This window comes from Taudactylus pleione, unplaced genomic scaffold (genome assembly GCF_031769625.1).
Source record: "Taudactylus pleione unplaced genomic scaffold, aTauple2 ptg000245l, whole genome shotgun sequence".
Taxonomy (NCBI): domain Eukaryota; kingdom Metazoa; phylum Chordata; class Amphibia; order Anura; family Myobatrachidae; genus Taudactylus; species Taudactylus pleione.
In genome coordinates, this window is record NW_028284647.1 from 574,681 (window position 1) to 596,914 (window position 22,234).

Below are 22,234 nucleotides of genomic sequence, written 5' to 3' on the forward strand. Positions count from 1 at the left end.
ATCACCTTGTTAAACGCTAATTGTTGAACCCCAAAAAATGAAAACATGCACATGCAGATATGAGTACAAAGAATAAACAGGCCATACATGAAAACATGCACATGCAGATATGAGTACAAAGAATAAACAGGCCATACATGAAAACATGCACATGCAGATGAGTACAAAGAATAAACAGGCCATACAAGAAAACATGCACACGCAGTTAGGGCCACAAAGATAAACATGAAAAACAAAGTCAAATAAACTTACTTTCCGCTATCTGCATGTGAAAGCATGCCAGCAAGCGGGGCGTCCGCCGCTGAAGGTCGGACCACCTACGCTCCAGCTGGCCGATCTGGCAGCGTGAGCCGAAGGAACGCAGGCGTCCACGTACCTCCGCATATGCGGAACGCTTTTCACGATTGGTGATGGGGGGAGGCTGGCTGGTGATCCGCCTGTCCATCACCTCTGTTAATACCAGGAGCTCGCGCTTGGTGAATGCAGAGGCTCTCATGATGGCAATGGTGTATTTTGAATAAAACAGTTTTAATAAAGACCAGAAAATAATTTTGATTGGCTAATGTATTTGGGTAATTAACAGGACCAATTCTATTGGTTAGTGTATGAGTCATGTGTTCGACAGGGCCAAAAATCTATTGAGAGTTATGATAGGCTTGATGCAGTGACATGCGTAAGCTAATTTAAATAAAGAAATGAACCCAGTAAAATATGCGTGGGTAAAAACACAGAAAACAAACTGGATAATTGGCTCAAACATGTATTTTGACAAATAAAAGCAAATGTTTAAGCCGTACGTATTCTGCGGGTAAACACAAACACGGACAAGAGTAAAGTTTATTGCATGTCAAAATAAAAAAAAATAAAAATTGTGACGAGCAATTAAGCTCATTGATATATTGATTGCCATGATACGATTGAGGGAGGTAGGCAGAATAAACGAGCAGGTAATCGGAATCTGACAGGCCCACTTCCGGTTTGTACTTGTGCATGCGTTCCCTGCAGGCCACATTGGGGATGTACGCTCGCTATTTGGCTCGCTCGTTAGGTAGAGGAGGGGTCAGTAGTCTTTGGGGTGGATTTTTGGGTGCGTGCGAAATTACGTGTGAGCGCTTAAATTTACATATTTCGGCACGTACGCCGAACGTACGATCGGCCATTTGCGTCCGGCTCTGAATCAGGCCCCTGGTCTTTAGTACTAGTATCCTTGCTCTGGTACTAGTCTTCAGCGGGGCCCTTCTGTTGTCCCTTTTCCCCAAGCCTTTAGTAATTGGAAGACAAATTATTGCCACTGGTCCACAAGTAATGATAGTCTGGGAAAAAGTATATTCAAATCAATAATGGTGGAGGATATTTTAATATCAGAAAGTTATCTCTATCAATACTAACTCTACATTAGCTGTAGCAGTGGTAATATCACAATAAGATCAATGCCACAGAATTGTGATATATCCATGTGCAAATTGATAACATTAAACACTTAGGGAACTATGTATTGATAATCGCGGCACTGCTGCGATTATTAAAGATCAGTTTCTCTGCAGATATTTGCATTTAAAAAAAAATATCCCCGCTACTGTATGTAATGTAGGGACAGCGGCTGCGGTAACCACTTTCCCTGCGAGTTATATCCCTGGGATGATGTACGGGGAAAGACTCACTTTTGTGAAAGACGTCTCCGAGGGAAGATGACGCTGCACAAGTGCGCGGTGTCAGTTTCCGCCATCGGAATGGTGGAGAAAGCATCTGCTGCCATCTAACTTTGCTCATTTTTCCTCGCACCCCATAGAGGAAATACCTTATAGTAGTAAGTGGTAATGTCCAGACAGACATTGCAGTGATGTCCGACGTCACATCACCAAAAATGTAATAGGCTACACAGATTGTATAGGCAGGTAGTTCTGGTGATGGCTTTCCAGGCAATATAGTGCAATGTACGTTTTCTGCTAGCAGGAGTGGTGCAGCCATACGTGTGCTCCTGGGACCTCATTAAGGGACTTATTCTCAGATGGATTGCTGTGCATAGGCGCAAATGGCGAGCTTTTTCATACAGCATCTACAGGGTCCACTAAGGACGTCCTGATGACTTCCGGCTGATCCTGCAGCACTTCTGGCAGTGAGTATATCCCTCCCCCTAGTGCCGAATCCTAACCCTCAGCTCCCGCAGCCTAACCCTATCTCTCCCCCTAGTGCCTGACCCTAACCCTCTCCTCCTGTAGCCTAACCCTCCCCCCTAGTGCCTAACCCTCTCCTCCTGTAGCCTAACCCTAACACTCTCCTCCTGTAGCCTAACCCTCCCCCCCTAGTGCCTAACCCTAACCCTCTCCTCCTGTAGCCTAACCCTCCCCCTTAGTGCCTAACCCTAACCCTCTCCTCCTGTAGCCTAACCCTCCCCCTAGTGCCTAACCCTAACCCTCTCCTCCCACACCCTAACCCCCCCCGTGCCGAACCCTAACCCTCTCCTCCCACACCCTAACCCTCCCCCCCTGTGCCGAACCATAACCCTCTCCTCCCACACCCTAACCCTCCCCTCAGTGCCGAACCCCTAACCCTCTCCTCCCGCAGCCTAACCCTAACCCTCCATGCTTAATTTGTACATTTTGCATGTCAACATTGTGAACATGTTGACATTCTGCAGATGCCGACAAGTTTAATGTCAACATTTCAACAAAGTTGACAACAAAACTGTTGGCATTATGGGGGATACTTACTGAAGTGCGAGTTTTTAGAAGTGGAGATATTGCCCATAACAACCAATCAGATCCTACTTAACATTTAACTCACACCTTCTAGAAGATAATAGCTAGAATTTGATTGGTTGCTATGGGCAACATCTCCACTTCTAAAAACTCTCATTTTAGTAAATGTACCCCTATGACTGCAATCCTCTGCTGCATCTATTGCATGTAGCAGGGGGCTGCTGCAAAGTGCAGATACTAATGATGACGGATGTGGCAGATGGCATAAATACTACGGTCGGGGCAGCTTCCAGCTTGCAGACTCCAGCATTAGCCCTACGGATTCTATCATTAGTGTAATGTAGTAAATCTGGCTTTTGTGGCTACCTGCACTTTGTGCGCAACTATGGGGGCAATTCAAATGTTTTTTGGGTGCCCATGCCATGTATAGCAGCTAACCCCGTCTAAAGATCAGCTGTGGGTGCCCAAACCCTTGTTTCAGTGACCAAACAGCTGACTGATAACACATTTCTGCTCCTCACTTCAGGAGGTAGCGAGAAGAAATGTGTCTAACCGCGGTTATGTGTGCCCGAACAGAACAACAATGGCATTTCTCTGTCAGGCGCCCATTCATTTAGGCATCCTATAATACAATTGAATCGCCCCCTCAGAATCAGCCCCCAAGTCTACCCATACAAACTGGGCACCTTTATTTCAGAAGATTTGCAGTTACTCAGAAAGGTATGACACCCTACGTTATGCAAAGAGTTTCCAAGTGTTCTAAGTGTCATTTTCCACTATTGTGCCACCTTCTGGAAACTACTGTGCATCACAGTCTCGGATTAGAAAAGTAAGGAGCTCATTCAGACCCGCTCACAAGTTGCAGTCTCTCGCTAGCAATAAGGGGCCGGATAGTTTAATGAAGTGCTCGCACTGCGTCGCATAAGGACGCCCACTATGTTTTAGCGAGCTATGACAAAGTGCGCCCGCAAGTGTCTAAAGACGCCCCCTTGCCACTCGCAACACACGTCATCTCCGGGAAATGTAGAATTAATCGGGACCATCGTGAGCCATCAGAGCTGCTCGCAGCCCTTGGGGTTGCCTTAACCCGCCGCAAGCACAGTGATCAGTGCTAGCTGAAATACATGCAGGTGGCGTGTACAATGACGCTACTTTGCTAATTATGTACACCCTTTAAACTGTGTTTTGGCAGCCTGACACGCCTGCGTTCGCACATCCACTCCCCCGTTCACAAGCACCTTCCCCTGTTACCATCCACAAACGGCGCTATCTGTCACTCAAAGCAGCGACCTGATAGTGGCTTACGAGCAACCAAAATCAGATCGCAACGATTGGCTTGTGCACGCGCATTGCGAATTATACGCATGCGCAGATGTGCGAAAAATCGCTCAGAGCGAGCGATCGCGCCTTAGTGAGCAGGTCTGAATCAGGTCATAAGTGTATATAAAATCTCAGGAGTATGACAGGGGAGGCTCAGTCTACCCTGACTGCACGTCCCTGCCAGCAGCCTACCCTCCAACATGACTCGTTCCATTAGGTACTGTGGCTGGAGCTCGACGACACATGTACAAAATGGCCACTGCAGCACTGAAGGGGTTAACCCTCTTGCTGCGGCCCCATTTAAAAAACGCATTTAACATGGTATGTGCAGCACTGAGCCAGGACAGCAGGTCCTGGACTCCAGTGCTGCAGGGTGCAAAGCCTGAGGCCGTGCACAGGCATGAAATGTATTCACAATGTATGATTTTACATGTATATTTTGTAAAGAAAATGCACTTCTTGGATATGCCTGAATACGACATGACAAGCTTCTGGGGCTGCAGGAAATTAGATGCTGATTGTCATCTCCTAGCAGGAGGTCTGTTGAATAGAAAGACCTGTTGTGGTCAGCGAACTCTGGCTGGAAGGTTTCTGTGTGAAGGTGTGAATAGTGTCATATGGCCAAACCCTTCAGGTACAGCACTTCCTTTGAAAAGACAATTTGTTTGTTTTTAAGAAGCCCCTTTTGGATGTCACTGAGGGGCCTATTCATCAACACTAAAATAACGTTTTTAAGGACATTTTCCTTAAATAACGTTATTTTGGTATTCATGAACAGACTTAACACAGGAGATATCACAGATATCTCCTTGCTAAGTTCCCCTGCGTTAATTTCCACACTCCCCATACATTAGTACATTAGTATGGGGATGTGGAAATTGTGGTATTCATCAAATTCCGAAAATTATCAATTTTCGGATTTTGATGCAGTTACTATTTGCCACTGTGAAGTGGCGAATAGCAGAATCCACTTACCTGTATCAGCGTGTGCAGGTCCCCCGACGAGTCCCTCCGGCGCTCTGCTCCGTCCTCAGGCTCCGGAGGCTGGTCTGTCATGTGTGCTCCCCAGCAGAGCACAAGAAAGTTTAGAAAAAGAAAAAAAATATATATATTTTTTCTAATCTGTCATGTGGTCTGCTGGGAAACCACATGACAGACCAGCAGGACGGAGCCGGAGGCTGCTGCGCGGACAGGTAAGTCGGGGGGGGGAAGGTGAGCGGAGGGGGGTGGGGGGGGTACGAAACTTAACGCATCTGTAGGCAGAGCTGTGCATGCGCTGGTTTTACAGATGTAACAGCGCATGCGCAGCACTGTTTCCAGATGCGATAAGGTAGTGTAGGCAGGGAAAAGTATCTATTTCCCGAAAAGCTGTCATCGCAAAAATGACAGCTTTTCGGAATAGATACTTATGGAGAGGTGGAATGATGAATTCCACCTATAATTAGCTAGAACTCCATGAGAGTTCTAAAGCTAATTATCTCCAGAGAATTTTAATGTTTAATGAATAGGCCCCTAGATGTGTTAAGGTTGGAAATGCCAAACTGATAGATAGTTCCATTGGGAAGGATGAATGTCATTTACTATTTCCTGTGAAATGTTATATCAACATTTTAGGAGACAGTTATACTGTATGATAAATCAGTTTGTGTTTAGGTTTAGGTGGTAGATTAGAAAGTAGGAAATTGGGTGACTCCTTTGAAATGTAAGATGTGGTTATCTATATTATGTGAGAAAGCATGATTGGTTAAGAGGAACACAGGGCGGATTTACCCCCCTGTGATATTGTGTGTAAGAATGATATAAAAAGAGGGCATGTGAGCCCTGTATGTGGACAACCCTGTAAATTATTTGAGGAGAAGAACTGCTGATAAGATTCCTGTATGCTAATGTACCCCTTCATTTGGAAGGTTGAGTCTTTTTTAAGACTTTGAGCAATAAACATCTTGCCTAACTTCAATTGCATCTCAATCCTGCGACCAACAGAATTGCGCCAAATGCTATTCCGTTCTCCGGCTGTTCTGGGTAAGAGCTCAGCGTCTCCAAGTTGAAGCCCTCTGCCAGCTACTGTGCAGACATGGTTCATTGCGAGGGATCAGGAGGAATCAGCCGACACCAATCAGGGGGTGTGGCCGCAGCTAGTCAAACGCATACGCAGCAGAAGCGGTTCCAGGTACCGAGGTAGGAGCCTGGGTTTTCGAAAGCGGTTCCGAGTGCCGATAGGAGGAGTTTGGTGGTGGCAGCATAGTTACATGCCCAAAGCACAGTGGGCGGAGTCAGTGACAGGCAGTCACTGACAGTGAGCGGGAATCCCTGATACCCCAAGGTCTAGTGGGGATCGAAACCCCAACCTGTGATCAGGAGTCCAGGCTGGAAGCCATCCGGTTACAGGTACAACATGCTCTGCTCCTGGATTTCCCACCTAATGTATAATTGCAGTCACCTGTGTTGAACTAGGTAATTAATGAAACAGTTGTTTCAGGTCAGGTGTCTGCAAACATAAATTAAGAGGGAAGTCCAGGAGCAGAGTATTTTGCACCTAATGGAACATTTTGGAGCCCCTCCCCCCCACACACACTAGTGTAATGCCCCCTAACTGTGCCCGCTACGTTGGTGATAGTGGCTGGGCAGCTACAGCAGCTGCTGTTCCTGTTGCCACGCGGGTGAGACCTCTGTTGAGCCGGGAGATAAGGAGGTGGCATCAGGGAGAGCCGCAGACCCATCGCACCCCAGAGGCAAAAAAGGCATTCCTGCTATTCACCTAAGCCAGCCCACCGCCCAGAGGGCCTGATTCAGACCCTCTCGCAAGTGCTATGCACTCGCGAGCGGTTCCTTGTTAGGCCACTGCGCATGCGCACACCGGAGTGCGGCTCCAACGCGCGCATGTGTGAGACCCTGCTAGCGACGGGCGCTCCGTCGCTCCTGGTCTCAAAAGGGGGCGGCTGTTGATTTTGATCGACAGCTCGCACCATTTTGGAGGCGTGGCGTGGCTTCACAAACGGAGGCGCTCCCATGCGAACGCCTGCCGTTTGTGGGCGGCCCTCACTGACATCACCAGTGATGTCAGTGGGAGAGCTTCCGGCTCTATTAGAGCCAGAAGCTCTCTGGGGCTTGCGGCCACGAGACCCTACCACAAGGGTCTCGTCGCAAGCCCGATGGTCTTGACCATCGCGACCATCATCCTGGCCGCTCGCAATAGCTGTGGGTGGCTACCCACAGCTATGCGAGTGGCCAGGAGGCCGCTCAAAAAAAAACAAAAAAAACACCCTGATTCAGAGTGAGCGCTCTTTCAGAGCGTCCGGCTCTGAATCAGGGCCAGAGTTTGTTGGAGGGACGCCCCACTCAAGCCGCCCCACTCAACAGTGACTGGGGATCGAGGAGGCATGGCTCCCCAGAAGAGGGTCGATCAGGAGGTGTGACCCAGTACTGAGTCCCCAGCCGTGACAGCCTGGAGGAGGTCCAGGAGCTAGGCAGTCAGCTGTAGATGACAGGAGAAGGGGCTAAGGAGAGGTTGGTATTTGCCACACGCAGCCTGTACACTGTACACTAAATAGCTTCCTCAGGAACATTTTACTAAGGAGAGCAGTCCTATTAGGAGCCAGGAGCTTAGGACATATTTTACAGCTCAGCGATAGGTCTGCAGAGGCAATAGTAATGATTATACATATTTAGGATTAAACAGACCTAACCGGCCTCAGCTCAGTATTGAGCCGCCAGGATGAAATACCGACTCCGGAAGCCGAACAGAGGAGGATCCCGACAGAGCATGTAAATACCCTAAGCCTACCCTTCTCCCCCCTAATCCTCCTTTAGGGGTGCCTAACCCTAAAACTACCGGGGTGGTGCCTAACCCTAAGTCCCCTAAAACTAACTCCCCCCCCACACCTAACCCCAAATAGGAAGAATAACCAAAGTGTTTCATCTTTATTCCTGTCTAGTTTAAAAACGATCCTTGCACCCAGAATTACATAGCGTAACAGAGTTCATCTATATTTCCGATTTTATTTTAGGGAAAGTATTTTTTAAGTGTAACAACATAAATAGCAGATTTTATTGTTGTGAAAATGTACAATCTTGATTAACCCTTTATTTGAGGGGTTCAGGATCCATCATCGAAGTGATCCAGTAAAATAAAACGAAAATGTCTTATTTTTCGTGTCATTCATTGTGTTGGGATTTGGGGGGTCCTCTCTGATGTAAATGTAGAAAGCACAGAAGATACCAGGTACGTTACAGACAGCACCACACAACACCAGAATGCTACACTAGCAGCACCTCACACATACTGTACACCAGGGGTGGGGAACCTTTTTTCTGCCGAGGGCCAGTTTGATATATATAACATTATTTGCGGGCCTGGTCTAGGCCATGCCCTCTGCGTGTCATGTCACATGGGGGCGGGGCCACAATCGCCGGTGATTACAGCAATGCCTGGAGCATCCTGAGGATGTTCCGGGGAGCTGTAAGGGCAGCAGTGTGACCGTCTGAAGCATCCTTCAGGTAGCACTGCTGCATAGATTCTGGCTGCATGGTGCCATTCTTGGCACCCTGCTAGCTAAATGAGGCTAGCAGATAAAATCTCTGAGAGCCAGACCAAATGATACCGAGGGCCTTATACCGCCCCTGGGCAGGAGGTTCCCCATCCCTGCTGTACACAGACAACCAGCAGCACCCCCACGCACACACACACACACCTGACAGCTCTCACACACACTGACTGACAGCAGTTCTCACGCAGCTGGGGGTCACACCGACACCAGCAGCACCCCACCACACACACACACCTGACAGCTCACACATACTGACTGACAGCAGTTCTCACACAGCTGGGGGTCACACACACCACAGACACTAGCGGCATCCCCACACACACATCAGCAGTACCACAGAGACACCAGTAGCACCCCCCACACACAGACACCTGCAGCACCCCACCACACACACCTGACAGCTCACACACACTGACAGCAGTTCTCACACAGTGGGGCGTCACACACCAGCAGCACATCAGCAGTACCCTACACACACAGACACCAGCATCACCCCACATACATACAGACACCAGCAGCACATCAGCAGTACCCTACACACACAGACACCAGCATCACCCCACATACATACAGACACCAGCAGCACATCAGCAGTACCAAACCCACACACACAAGCAGCACTCCACACACACACACAGACACCAGCAGCACCCCACACATACAAAAAAGCAGCACCCCCCCACAGACACACACACATCAGCAGCACTCCACGCACAGACACCAGCAGCACCCCCAACACACAGGCACCTGCAGCACCCCTACATACACACACCTGACAGCTCACACACACTGACTGACAGCAGTTCTCACACAGCGGGGTGTCACACACCAGCAGCACCCCACACACACAGAGACACCAGCAGCACCCCACACACGCAGAGACACCAGCAGCACCCCACATACCCACAGACACCAGCAGCACCCCACAAACAGACACCAGCAGCACCCCACATACAAACGACACCAGCACTCCACACAGACACCAGCAGCACTCCACACAGACACCAACAGCAATCCACACAGACACCAGCAGCACCGCACATATAAACAGATACCAGCAGCACCCCACATACAAACACATCAGCAGCACCCCACATACAAACAGACACCAGCAGCACCCCACACACGCCAGCAGTACCTTACACAGAGACACCTGCAGCACCCCACATACATACAGACACCAGCAGCACACACCCCACACACAGATACCAGCAGCACCCCACCCACACACACAGATACCAGCAGCACCCCACCCACACACAGACACCAGCAGCACACACCCCACACACAAATACTAGCAGCACCCCACACATACATACACAGGGGTGTTTCAAGAGAGGAGGGGGCATGTGTGCAGTCTCTGTCATGGGCTCCCTCCTCTCAGTCCGGCGCCCGGCAGTGCACCGAGGGCAGTGTGGATAGACTCTGGGCATTAGAGTGTGCCCAGGGTCTATAGCGCATGTGCAGGTCACCAGAAAAATGGCCGGGTTGGTCATATTCCCTGTACTGTGCATGGGTAGTACAGGGGCAGGAAAATGGCAGCGGTGGACATTTTCCAGGCATTTTTACAGTGCTGACACCGGTGGCAACGTGGGACTCCAGAGAGGTAAGTATAATATGGATGCAAGGTGTGCGGTGCGGGCCCCCCTGGACCCAGTGGCCCGTGTGCACAGTACAGCACACCCTGCACCCATTATAAATACGCCCCTGCACATAGAGACACCAGCAGCACCCCCCACACACATATACACCAGCAGCAACCCCCCACACACATATACACCAGCAGCACCCCCCACACACATATACACCAGCAGCACCCCCCCACACACATACACCAGCACCCCCCACACACATATACACTAGCAGCACCACCCCCACACACATACACCAGCAGCACCCCCCCACACACACATACACCAGCACCCCCCACACACACACACATACACCAGCAGGACCACTCACAGCAGATGCTGGGAAGATGGAGGAAGACTTCCCACTTGTCGACGAATCAGAGGAGGAGGACAGCGCTGCCAGAATTAATTAAGCTAATTAAAAACTTCCAATTGATTAATGGGGGGGGGGGGGGGTATCCAGAGGGATCAGAAGGAAGTCCCGACAGTTTTTCCTAAAAATAAAGATTTTTTTACAATTTGGACTTGTTCTGAATGTGCTTAAAAAAATAAATAAATCTCTCTCCCTATTGAAAAACAAAAATCTCGCACCTGTGGGAAAAACTTTTGGTAAAGTCGCACCTACTTGAATATGCCCCTATGGGTAGATTAGCTTTTGCCATACCAGGAGGAATGAGAAAAGATTCACACAAAGAATAAGGTATGATTAGTGTGATCGCTGCAGAAACAAACTGATATTTACGTTGGCTCAGTCATGGGTGTGGGAGTGAAAAGACTCAGCAGTGAAGGGGTTAATGACACTAGCCTAGCTGTGTGCAATCTATAAGTGCTGTGCAGGTTAAATGACCTTTATCAATTGCACCAGCCCCATCCTCTGTGGTTTCCTAGCGTCACAGACTTTCAGTTTCATTTCTCTCCTCTGCTGTCAGCGATGGCGTCTGCTGATCTGAGAAAGGAGCTGGACTGTTCCCTCTGCCAGAACATTTATACAGACCCAGTAACCCTGAGCTGTGGACACAACTTCTGCCGGGTCTGTATTCATCAAGTGCTGGATACACAGGAGGGGTCTGGAGTATTCCTGTCCTGAATGCAGAGCAGAATGTAAGGAGCGTCCTGTACTGATACAGAACATTCCTCTGTGTAACATAGTGGGGAGTTCGCTGTCTACTCTGCCAGATCAGGAGGAGACTGGGATCATCTGCACTTACTGTGTAGACTCTCATGTACCTGCTGTTAAATCCTGTCTGCACTGTGAGGCTTCTCTGTGTGATAGACACCTGAGAGTAGACAGCAAGTCAGCAGATCATGTCTTATCTGATCCCACCACTGCCTTGGGGACCAGGAAATGCTCCGTCCATAAGAAGATCCTGGAGTATTACTGCACTGAGGACGCTGCCTGTATCTGTGTGTCCTGCAGTTTGGCCGGAGAACATCGGGGACACCAGGTGGAGTTGCTGGATGAGGCCTCTGAGGAGAAGAAGAAGAAACTGATAAATATTCTTCAGAATCTGACAATAAAGAGAGAGGAGGCTGAGAAAAGAGCCCAGAGCCTGGAGGAGTGTAGGAAAGATGATCAGGAAAAAGCAGCTGGTGTGACAGAGACAGTCACTGCCCTGTTTAGAGACATCAGAAGACAGCTCAAAGACCAGGAGAAGAGAGTCCTGAGTGAGGTCTCCAAGCAGGAAGAGCGCGTTTCACTCTCAGGGGCCTATTCATCAACACTAAAATAACGTTTTTAAGGACATTTTCCTTAACGTTATTTTGGTATTCATGAACAGACTTAACACAGGAGATATCACAGATATCTCCTTGCTAAGTCCCCCTGCGTTAATTTCCACACTCCCCATACATTAGTATGGGGATGTGGAAATGATGGTATTCATCAAATTCCGAAAATTATAAATTTTCGGAATTTGATGCAGTTACTATTCGCCACTGTGAGGTGGCGAATAGCAGAATCCACTTACCTGTATCAGCGTGTGCAGGTCCCCCGACGAGTCCCTCCGGCGCTCTGCTCCGTCCTCAGGCTCCGGAGGCTGGTCTGTCATGTGTGCTCCCCAGCAGAGCACAAGAAAGTTTAGAAAAAGAAAAAAAAATTTTTTTTTTTTCTAATCTGTCATGTGGTCTGCAGGGAAACCACATGACAGACCAGCAGGACGGAGCCGGAGGCTGCTGCGCGGACAGGTAAGTCGGGGGGGGGGGGGAAGGTGAGCGGAGGGGGGAGGGGGGTGGTTCGAAACTTACCGCATCTGTTGGCAGTGCTGCGCATGCGCTGGTTTTACAGATGTAACAGCGCATGTGCAGCACTGTTTCCAGACGCGATAAGGTAGTGTAGAGAGGGAAAAGTATCTATTTCCCGAAAAGCTGTCATCGCAAAAATGACAGCTTTTCGGAATAGATACTTATGGAGAGGTGGAATGATGAATTTCACCTATAATTAGCTAGAACTCCATGAAAGTTCTAAAGCTAATTATCTCCATTGAATTTTTACGTTTAATGAATAGGCCCCTCAGTCTCTAATCTGATCCAGCAGCTGGAAATAAAGAGGGACGAGCTGTCCAGGAAGATGCGTCACATTGAGGAGCTGTGTAACATGTCTGATCCAGTGACTGTCTTACAGGAACCAGATACAGGTGACTGGTGTGATGGTGAGGACAGAGAGAGACATGATAACCAGGTCCCTGGTGTAGGAGAGCTGGATGTGGGTCACGTCTCAGAGACATTACACACATTATATGATATAATAACCGGTATAAAGAAAGGGATCTATGTGCAGGAATCTACTGACAGACCTCAGGATGTAATCCCAGCGGGTAATACAGAGTCTGATATAATCACAGCTGTAAAGAAAGGAAACAATGGCCCTCATTCAGAGCCGTACGCTCTGAGCAGGTTAGGCTTGGGCACTAGGGGGGTAGATTAGGGTTAGGCACCGGGGAGGGAGTGTTAGGGTAGGGGTTAGTGGGAGACTTACCTTTAGTTCCTATGGGTGTCGGGATGCTGCTGATGGTATTCTGACCAGTGGCATCCTGACGGACGGGATTTCAATCCCATTCTGGCACAAATGATCATATAATAACACATCTTCCTATAAGCTGACACCCTAGCTCCCCCACTGATATTAATATATCTCTGCCCTGCAATTAATACCCGATCTCCTCCTGTCACATTCATATTAATAGATCCATTTCGGGTTGGGTACGGGATGCCGGCAGTCAGAATTCCGATGCCAGCTTCCCGACAGGGTTAGGATACTGCCACCTTGTTGGTCAGTATCCTAAAACCTCCCCTCCCTAAAGGTGCGTATCCACTAAAAGACATGGAAACGACAGCACGATTACGACATTGTCTTTGATGCGCCTACACTGAGCGTTCTCTCGTTTACTTTAGGCACATCCATCATCCCCGTACATGCTGACGAGATCCTCAGGTTGACCAGCATGTACGGGCAATGATAGATGTCGGAAACGAGCAGCGGGCGCGCGCATCGCTGGTCGTTTCCAATCAAAACCTGCGCGATTTGCAAGCGATTGCACGATAACGACGTTATTGTGCAATCGCTTGTTTAAATCGCTATGTAGATACGCGGCTTAACCCTCCCCACTGCCTAAACCTAGCATATCCTCCTATTGCCTATACCTAACCTCCCGCAACCTAACCCTCCCCCCTTAGTGCCTAGCCCTAACCTCCACCCAGTCCAAGTACTTACCTTCAGGATGCCAGTGCCAGGATTCTGACAGGTGTTGGTATTCCAGTGCCAGCATTCTAAGCACCGGCATCTCGACCTTCGGTATTATGACAGCATCGCTTCCATCCCCCCACCCCACATTCACAGATCCCTCCATACACACACATTCACCTGAATAGATCCCCTCCCCACATTCACATGAATAGATCCCCTTCCCACTTTCACATAGATTCCCTCCCCACTTTCTCAAGAATAGATTCCCACACAGGTATTCACATGAAAAGATCCTCCCCTCCCCTCCAGCGGCATTGCAATCAATACATTTAGTAGGAGCTGCTAGAGTGAGCTCCGAACAACACTCACAGTGTCATGCAGCTCCGGCGTCGGCTCCTCCGTCCGTCCGTCCGTCCTCTGTAATCACTCTCCCAGCACGACTGCAACTGGCTGGAGCGTGAGCTGGGTGCAGGAGGAGGCGGTCCCGGGCACTAGCACTGCACTCCTGAATCCTTGGCCTGCACCGGTGACCCATGGTGGCCATCCCCGCCGCCGATGCCGCCATTAGTGTGCCTGTGTGATTTGCATCTAGGCTGGCCGCCCACCGCTATCCACATCCCCGCAGTGGCCGGCTTTTACGTTACATGACGTCACGTGCATGCCCCGCCCCCAGAATTTCCAGTTTCAGAAACCGGGAGATGAGTTATAATTTTCGGGGCTGCGGGATGCTACATTAAAAATCGGGAGGCTCCCGCTAAAAGCGGAAGGGTAGACAAGCCTGCCTCTTATGCGGGGGCAGTCTCTCTACGGCAGTAATTCCCAACCTCGGTCCTCAAGGCACACTAACAGTCCTGGTTTTAGTGATATCCATGCTTTAGCACAGATGGTTAAATAAAAAAAACGGAGGTACTAATTAAGTCACCTGTGCTCAACTATGGCTATCCTTAAAACCTGGACTGTTAGTGTGCCTTGAGGACCGTGGTTGGGAACCCCTGCTCTACGGGTTAGTGTGGTTATACAATGAAAAAAATCAACCTCACTGCTGGTGATAGCTATAGCCTCAGTGGTGCTTCACTGCTTCAGGATATGGTTGTACTGATCTGGATTCATGTTTTGTACATTATCAGATTACTCTGCTATCATTTGGTCATTTGTTATGTCCATAAAATTGTAATGGAGTATGCCAGGCAATCCATGGGTCACGTGATGATAGGCCATGTGATTTTAATAGCACATGAAATTGAAATGTCATATAATATTATAGCTCGTGTCTCATTTATATAAGCAAAGCACCTATCAAAAAGTTATTATTTTAGGCTTATTTTCCACTTATGTGCAGTGGGCCTGATTCAGAGCTGAACGCTCTGACCAGAGCGCTCGCTCTGAATCAGGGCCCTCCTCCCTAAAAATGGAGCGGCCTCTTGGACGCTCGCATAGCTGTGGGTTACCACCCACAGCTTATGCGAGCGTCCAAGATGATGGTCGCGATGGTCAAGACCATCGGGCTTGCGACGAGACCCTGCGGTAGGGTCTAACTGCCGCAAGCCCTGGAGTGATTTTGGCTCTATCAGAGCCAAAATCACTCCCACTGACATCACTAGTGATGTCAGTGGGGCCGGACTCAGACGGTAGGCGTTCCCATGGGAACGCCTCCGTCTGGCAGCCACGCCCCCGGCACGCCCACCAAAGGAGGCGTGCTGTCAGTCACCATCGACGGCACGCCCCCTTTGGTGCGAGACCCCGAGCGACATATTCCTTGTCGCTCGCTGGGTCTCGCGCATGCGCACGACGGAGCTCCCTCCGTCGTGCGCATGCGCATTCGGCCAACATCGACCCGCTTGCGAGCGTCCTTCGCTCAAGAGCGGGTCTGAATCTGGCCTAGTGTTCATTACTTTTTGGGGCTGACAGTGCTTAGTGCACTTAAGAATTATCTATTTGGATCCAATTATCACGAGGGCTCCTAGGCAGGTGACATGATTTAAATGTGGAGTGCAGGTCTGTTTTGCTAATATATTTAATCTTTCTCTCTCTATAAAGATATATCTGTATACTGTGGATACTACTCTGTGATAATACTGTATAAATATTTGTAATAGTAGTTTAGAACTACAATTGTCCCAACAGGTGAATGTGCTTTGTGCATCACTTGTTTTTACATTCACCTCATTACTACTGTAATGTATTATGGATTTAGTGTCTGATTCACGACGGATCGCTATTGCCATCGCAGCTGCAATTACGCACGCAGTCTCACTGCGATAGTATGGTAATCCATTGCGATGGCTATGACGCCGCCGCAGCACTACATAAGGACCCCCGCCTTACCTCCCACACATCCGTAATTACTTAGCAAGCCGGCGGAACCATCGCAGCCTCACGCACGCTTGCACACAAGCCCTGACCTTACTCAGCTATCTTCCACGCACGCTATGAGTACTCAGGCTGCGCAGGGCATCGCAGTGTATAATTTATGCACGCCCCCGCAACGCTCTACAAACGCACCGTCATGCCTGCATTTCACCAACTGACCCCCCCCTACAAACGGCATTTCCTGTCAATCACTATGCGTAGTCTGAGATCGCAGTCCCGACTGCAGTGGCCTGTTTGCGCACCGCGATGCATACGCATGCGCAGAACGCAACATTCAGCCTATTATTGCGTGCGTATTCGCACTTGCGATCGGTAATGAATCCCTCCCTTCATTCGCAGTTACATCAACACCAAAGATAACGGCAGTGTGCGGGGAGGGCGATAGGAAACATGTATGTGCTTCATGTTATGTATGTTTCAAGCAGTGCTATCAGTACGTACACTGATAGGACACGACTACTGTAACCTCCACCAGCTGTCAGTGTACACCAGTGGTGTCAAACTCGGGCCCTCCAGATGCAGTGGAACTACACATCCCAGAATGCAGTGCCACAGTTTTGCTATTAGGCCATGCTAAAACTGTGGCAGGGCATGCTGGGATATGCAGTCCCACAAAAGCTAAAGGGCCCGAGTTTAACACCACTGGTGTGTACACACAACGGCAGCAGACAAGAAGCCGCAGTACTATATGTACCACTACCTATGACGTTAGGTGGCGGGCTCAGGCTGCTGCTGATAGGCTGACTGGAAAGTGGCGGGAGGGAAGGGAACGAGTGACAGGGGCGGGCCGATCACGTGACCGCGGCGGCACCGGAAACTGGAAGTTGGTGAGTCTCAGAGGAAGGGCGGGGTCAGACGCCATCACAGCGTTGCTCAGAGTTACTGCGGGTCCGACAGTATTGACACAACCACCATGAGGCACCGGTTGAGAGAGCGGCCACAGCCAGCAGCGGGGGCGGCCAGCAGCAGCAACAATGCCCGCAGGAAGGTGAGGAGGAGGAGGAACCGAGCCGCACCGGCCGAGGAAGAGCTCTCGCCTCCTCAGACCGCCATGATCAGTGACTGGGCCCCATCCTGCTGCGAGGGGACGTCACTGCCGGAGCTGGACGAGCTGCTGACTGTAGATGAGACCGGCGGCTGCTGGTGGGAGGAGGACGATGAGCTCCCCGAGGACCCCGCACTGGCAGACCTCCTGCAGCACCTGGTCGGCTGCGGGGACGCGCGGCCTAGCAGCACGGGGGCCGACGCTTCCACGCCAAACATGGCGGCCTCGCACCCCACAGACAAGATGGCCGCCGCTGCCCCACGTCCCACCAGCAAGATGGCCGCCTCCTCGCATCCCACCACCACCACAGACCAGACCGACAGACGCCGCCGCGGCGGCCCCAGCAACCGGAATGCCCTGGCCGCCCGCCTGAACCGCCTGCGCCGGAAGGAGTACGTCAGCGGGCTGGAGGGCCGGGCGGTGCGGCTGGCCGGGGAGAACGCGCGGCTGGAGCGCGAGCGGGAGTCCCTGGGCGCCCGGGTGCGCGAGCTGGAGGAGGAGTCGCGCTACCTGAGGGCGGTGCTGGCCAACGACACCGCCCTCTGCCAGCTGCTGGGGCGCCTGACCGGCCTGGGCGGGGTCCGCATGTCAACGTCACTTTTTCTCACGCCCCGCCCACCGCGGCCGGCCGACCACGACTACGCGCTGCCCAGGGCAGAGGAGGAGGAGCCGGAGGAAGGAGCGCCGCCCCCTGGCGGAGGAGTCTGCCTGCATGTGGACAAGGAGAAGGTATCGGTGGAGTTCTGCCCGGCCTGTGCCAGGATGGCATCGTCTGCAGCCAAAATGTAGGGTCAAGTAACTGCTCTGACTTTGTGTGTGCTGGACATCTGTGGACAGACCCCAGCGATAGACACTCGTTACTTGCTGGTGTACTGGGTATTGAGTGCCCTATGGGACCCCCCCAGCCATGAGCATAGTGGGCCGCTGCTGCTGTGGGACCACAAGTACCAGAATGTTGTCTCAGCCTGATTTGTAGTTCCAAAGCAGCTGCAGAGCCACAGATTCCTTAGAACTGCACGATGATGGTTCTGTAATATGTCGTGAGCAATCCCAGTGACATATGCTATGTTCTGCTCCATGTCATTATGAGTGGTGGGTCTGGCGGTCAGCCGGGGGAGGGCATCTAGGTGACTGCTATTGAATTTACCTGTGGTTTATTATAGTTGGATGGTTAACCTGACTAGAACTGTGTATCGCTTTGACTGGCAACTGCATGACATCTGTATCTGCCTCCATTATACCATACTAGTAAACCTCTCTTGACAGTTTCTTTTTTAGGTGAATTGTCGGCTTGCTCCGTTGCAGGAGTTACAGAGCAGTCCTTTTTCGCCTCGCAACCTGGTAAGGATCTCAGTCATTACCTAATGCAGAACTAGCCTTGCATATTAAGGTGGACAGACTTTTTCTGTTCATCTCCAGTAATATTTAATCCCATATATAAATACTGAAGTCATTGCAAATAGTTCTCATTGTATATTTACATCATGCTGTATGTCAGGTGTATCTTTCCAACCTGAAAAGCAATGTGTGAGGAACACCTTCCCCCATTACCCTCACCCTTGTGCAGTTTATACGTTTACAAAATTGCCAAAAAGCTGTTTAGTTCGGAGATGGCCTCTATGCCTGTAGTATCCCTGTTACTTTAAAACAGCGAAGGCTTTTGTCTAATGGCTTCTTTTTCTAATCACCTTTTCCAACAAAAGCATGATCTAGCTCAGTGGTGTCACTGGAGCCCTCCAGCTGCAGTGGAACTACACATCCCAGCATGCAGTGCCACAGTTTAGCTATTAGCGCATGCTAAAACTGTGGCAGGGCATGCTGGGATATGTAGTCCCACAAAAGCTGAAGGGCCATAGTTTGACATCACTGATCTAGCTCATTGTTGGTCTCGCACAGAAGCCCAAAGTGTGTGCTCACAAGAAACATTCGTGCCCCCAGGCTGGTACTTGTCGTGCGCATTAATGTGGCGGTCTCTAATAAGTCATGTCACTACTCTAGAGAGCGTTCAATTGAGACCATTTTTAAAGGGGCGACATGTAGAATACATTTGTATAATGATTAAAATTGTTTGTAAAGTGAGATTTCAGAAGGTATGATAGATGCAGCAATTTGTATGCATTGATTCACTAAATCTTGGCTACACTCATCCTATAGCTTCTTATTTTGAATACATTTGGTGAGTTACGTAATAAGTTTACACCTTACTTACCTGCCCAGGTGTTCACTTTGTTGACTAGAGAAAGCTGTATAGCCACATGTTGTGGCACAAAGCCTGTGATGCATTGTGTAACATTCCCTGCAGTCACTCATTGATTTTATGACTCCTCTATACAAAGGATTTAAAGTGAATCGGTAGAATACAGACCTTATGAAATCTCGCTTCTCTCCGATGAGTATGTGTATTTAGCATCCTTGTTTTTTTTTATGCTAAAGTGGATTCAGCTGTATGGGGCAGAAGATCCGGGACCTGCTACTGACCACATATCCTGCTTTGTAATAAAAGGTAGTATGGTACATGAGGAGAGCGGAGGTAATGCCGGGGCTTTTTTTTTTATCTTACCTTATGTGCGCTTATGTAAAGGTGTTTGGAATATGGGAGGTTTGTGGGGTGTATGAGGGAAGCTCAAGGTCTTGTTTTCTGTGGGGCTTGGGTATAAAAGCAGATTTATTACTGGCTAATTATATTGCCAGAATCAGCCCCACACACTGTAAAATCTGTTTTATTTCCAAGGTCAAACGAACATACAAATGAATGCATGTATAATTGCATACAAACTAATTTACAAGAGCTCAAAGGGAGTCTACCCATGCTAAAATAAGTGATCAGGACATGTGATGACCCGGGATTGTATTTTTTTTTTTTTTGTGTGGGAAGGATTTAGGGGTGGGGGTAAAGAATAGATCAGTAGGGAGATAGTGGACTAAAATGTTGAATGGGCTTAGAAAAGAGGCAGGGGGTGCATTATGGTGAGCCGCACATGGTCCCTAGGTCTTACTGAATGACTTTGCCGAAGGACTAATAATTGCTGGCGGTATTTTTTGCAGTACAGCTGTGATGGGAGGCTTCCCGTCAGCTTCTAATAGGGGACTGCTTCAAGTCTTTATTTTTTTTCGCCCCTATGAATAGTATGATTAGATTATAATTAAGTTGGGTAGTAAGGGAAGTTATTGGTTTGTTATACTCCACAAAAACTGTGGTTTTAAGTACATCTGAAAGGGGTCCATGAATCCCACTACCAGATTTGCATTTGCTATAATCTAAAACAAATATATGTAGATGGGTTTGTGTTTTAGGCAGAATCTTATTTAATATATATACTTAATCTGCTTTTAAACTTAAGCCCTGCACAATCTGAAAACACATGCACAGGACAGGGACAATGCATGGTTACCTGTAGTAATACGTAAAGGTCTCGAGTGCTTTTTAGAAAATTAAAGCAAAATTCTGATGCGCTGTTATGGGTAGGAGTACATTTTTCCTAAGTCTCATTAGCTTTGTCTAAGCCAGTGGTTCTCTACCCTAACTAATTTCCCAACAGGTCATGTTTTGAGGGTTTCTGTGGAAGCAGAAGCGATAATTACTGACCCAGCAAAATAGATTCCCACCTGTGCATGATTAAAGGAATCCACAAAACATGACCTGTTGATGGTACTTGGGGACTGGAGTTGAGAACCAGTGGTCTAAAATCAATCTTATGCATTGTGTGTTCCTTTTGTTTCTCTGGGATTCACTGTAATTGAAATGCGAATGAGGTTGTGTAGTTAACATGTTAATATATTACTTTCTGTATGTAACAAACACTTGATTATTTTGGAATACTTGAATCTTGTACATAATTTTGGAACCAATGCAGCACCTCTATAAAACCTAGCTACCTTGTTCCATAATGGTAGATATTATTGTTCAGGCTGTTATTTGGATTACATAATATCTTCTATACTAGTCTGCCTGTAGTATGAGCAGGTTCTGTAATAAACTAATTGCTGCAAAATGTGTGTTGCAATTTCTTACAAATAATTGTGGGGTTAATTGAAGCTTTACATGGGGTAATGGAAATGAAATGTGAAATCATAATCTATTAATCTTTCCTCTTTTCTTCAAACAGCTCCACCCCCAGCGCCCGTGTCTTGTACGCAAGGTGGTATCAGTAGATTGCGTGAGGGCAATTGACTGGCGTGTCACATCTACAGTGTAGAGAAATGTGTAGTGCTTTATCTTTCTAAAATATCAATCTATAAGCAATGGGATATAGAAGAATGCGATCTACACACCCTTATTTACCATATGTATGAATGGTGCTACCCTGCTGTTAGTGGTGACCTAACATAATTAAACAAAGGCACTTATACACACTTCAGTGGTAGTAATAAAGTGTGCACCTCCTGTGCTACATTTGCAGGTAATGTAATATGCACATATTGATTTAAAGGGCTAGTTCTGTTGCCTGGGGTCCCTGCAGTTTGGTTGTAATATCAGACCTCAAAGGCGGGAGACGTTTACAAGAACACGAGCTGCATAGAACGATTGATAAAGCTGACAGAACAAACTGCTGCAGCTGTAAAGCTGGCCATACACCAGACCAATTTTCCTCCCAACTAGTTGGTTGGAATGAAAATCCGGTAATGCACGGGAGCAAATGACAATCAGCAATTTGCTCCCAAACACCGTAAAACGGACAAAAGCTGCTTTTCAGACCAGGTTGGGTTTTTTTTTTGTCTTAAATCAAACGGGTTAAACCAACTTGCCTGAATGACCTTTTTTGTGTTTTCTGGTGTTTGGGACTAAATTACTGATTGTCATTCGCTCCCATGCATTAACTGAGTTTCCTTCCAACTAGTTGGAGGAAAGTTGGTCTGGTGTATGGCCAGCATTAGACCTGCAACGCTGACAGCTGTTCAGTTCAACTCGTGTACTTTCAAACTTCTGTTTTACAGGTAAG

At 48.7% G+C, this 22,234-nt stretch overlaps 2 protein-coding genes across 3 annotated transcripts; both read left to right on the top strand.

Moving 5' to 3' along the window:
• The first annotated feature begins 11,128 nt into the window (after nt 1-11,128).
• Nucleotides 11,129-13,632, top strand: LOC148516598 (tripartite motif-containing protein 6-like). Its single transcript, XM_088479777.1, has 3 exons — nt 11,129-11,227; nt 11,325-11,888; nt 13,588-13,632. The coding sequence occupies exons 1-3, from the start codon at nt 11,129-11,131 to the stop codon at nt 13,630-13,632; spliced, it is 708 nt and encodes a 235-aa protein (XP_088335903.1).
• A 3,433-nt stretch (nt 13,633-17,065) lies between these two features.
• CREBZF (CREB/ATF bZIP transcription factor) lies at nt 17,066-21,595 on the top strand. Of its 2 annotated transcripts, XM_088479795.1 has the most exons (3): nt 17,066-18,079; nt 18,561-18,635; nt 19,728-21,593. In XM_088479795.1, the coding sequence occupies exons 1-2, from the start codon at nt 17,163-17,165 to the stop codon at nt 18,574-18,576; spliced, it is 933 nt and encodes a 310-aa protein (XP_088335921.1). In that variant the 5' UTR covers nt 17,066-17,162; the 3' UTR covers nt 18,577-18,635; nt 19,728-21,593. The 2 variants fall into 2 exon arrangements, with proteins under 2 accessions (XP_088335921.1, XP_088335922.1); XM_088479796.1 differs by having other exon boundaries at nt 17,066-18,635; nt 19,728-21,595.
• The last annotated feature ends 639 nt before the right edge of the window (nt 21,596-22,234 follow it).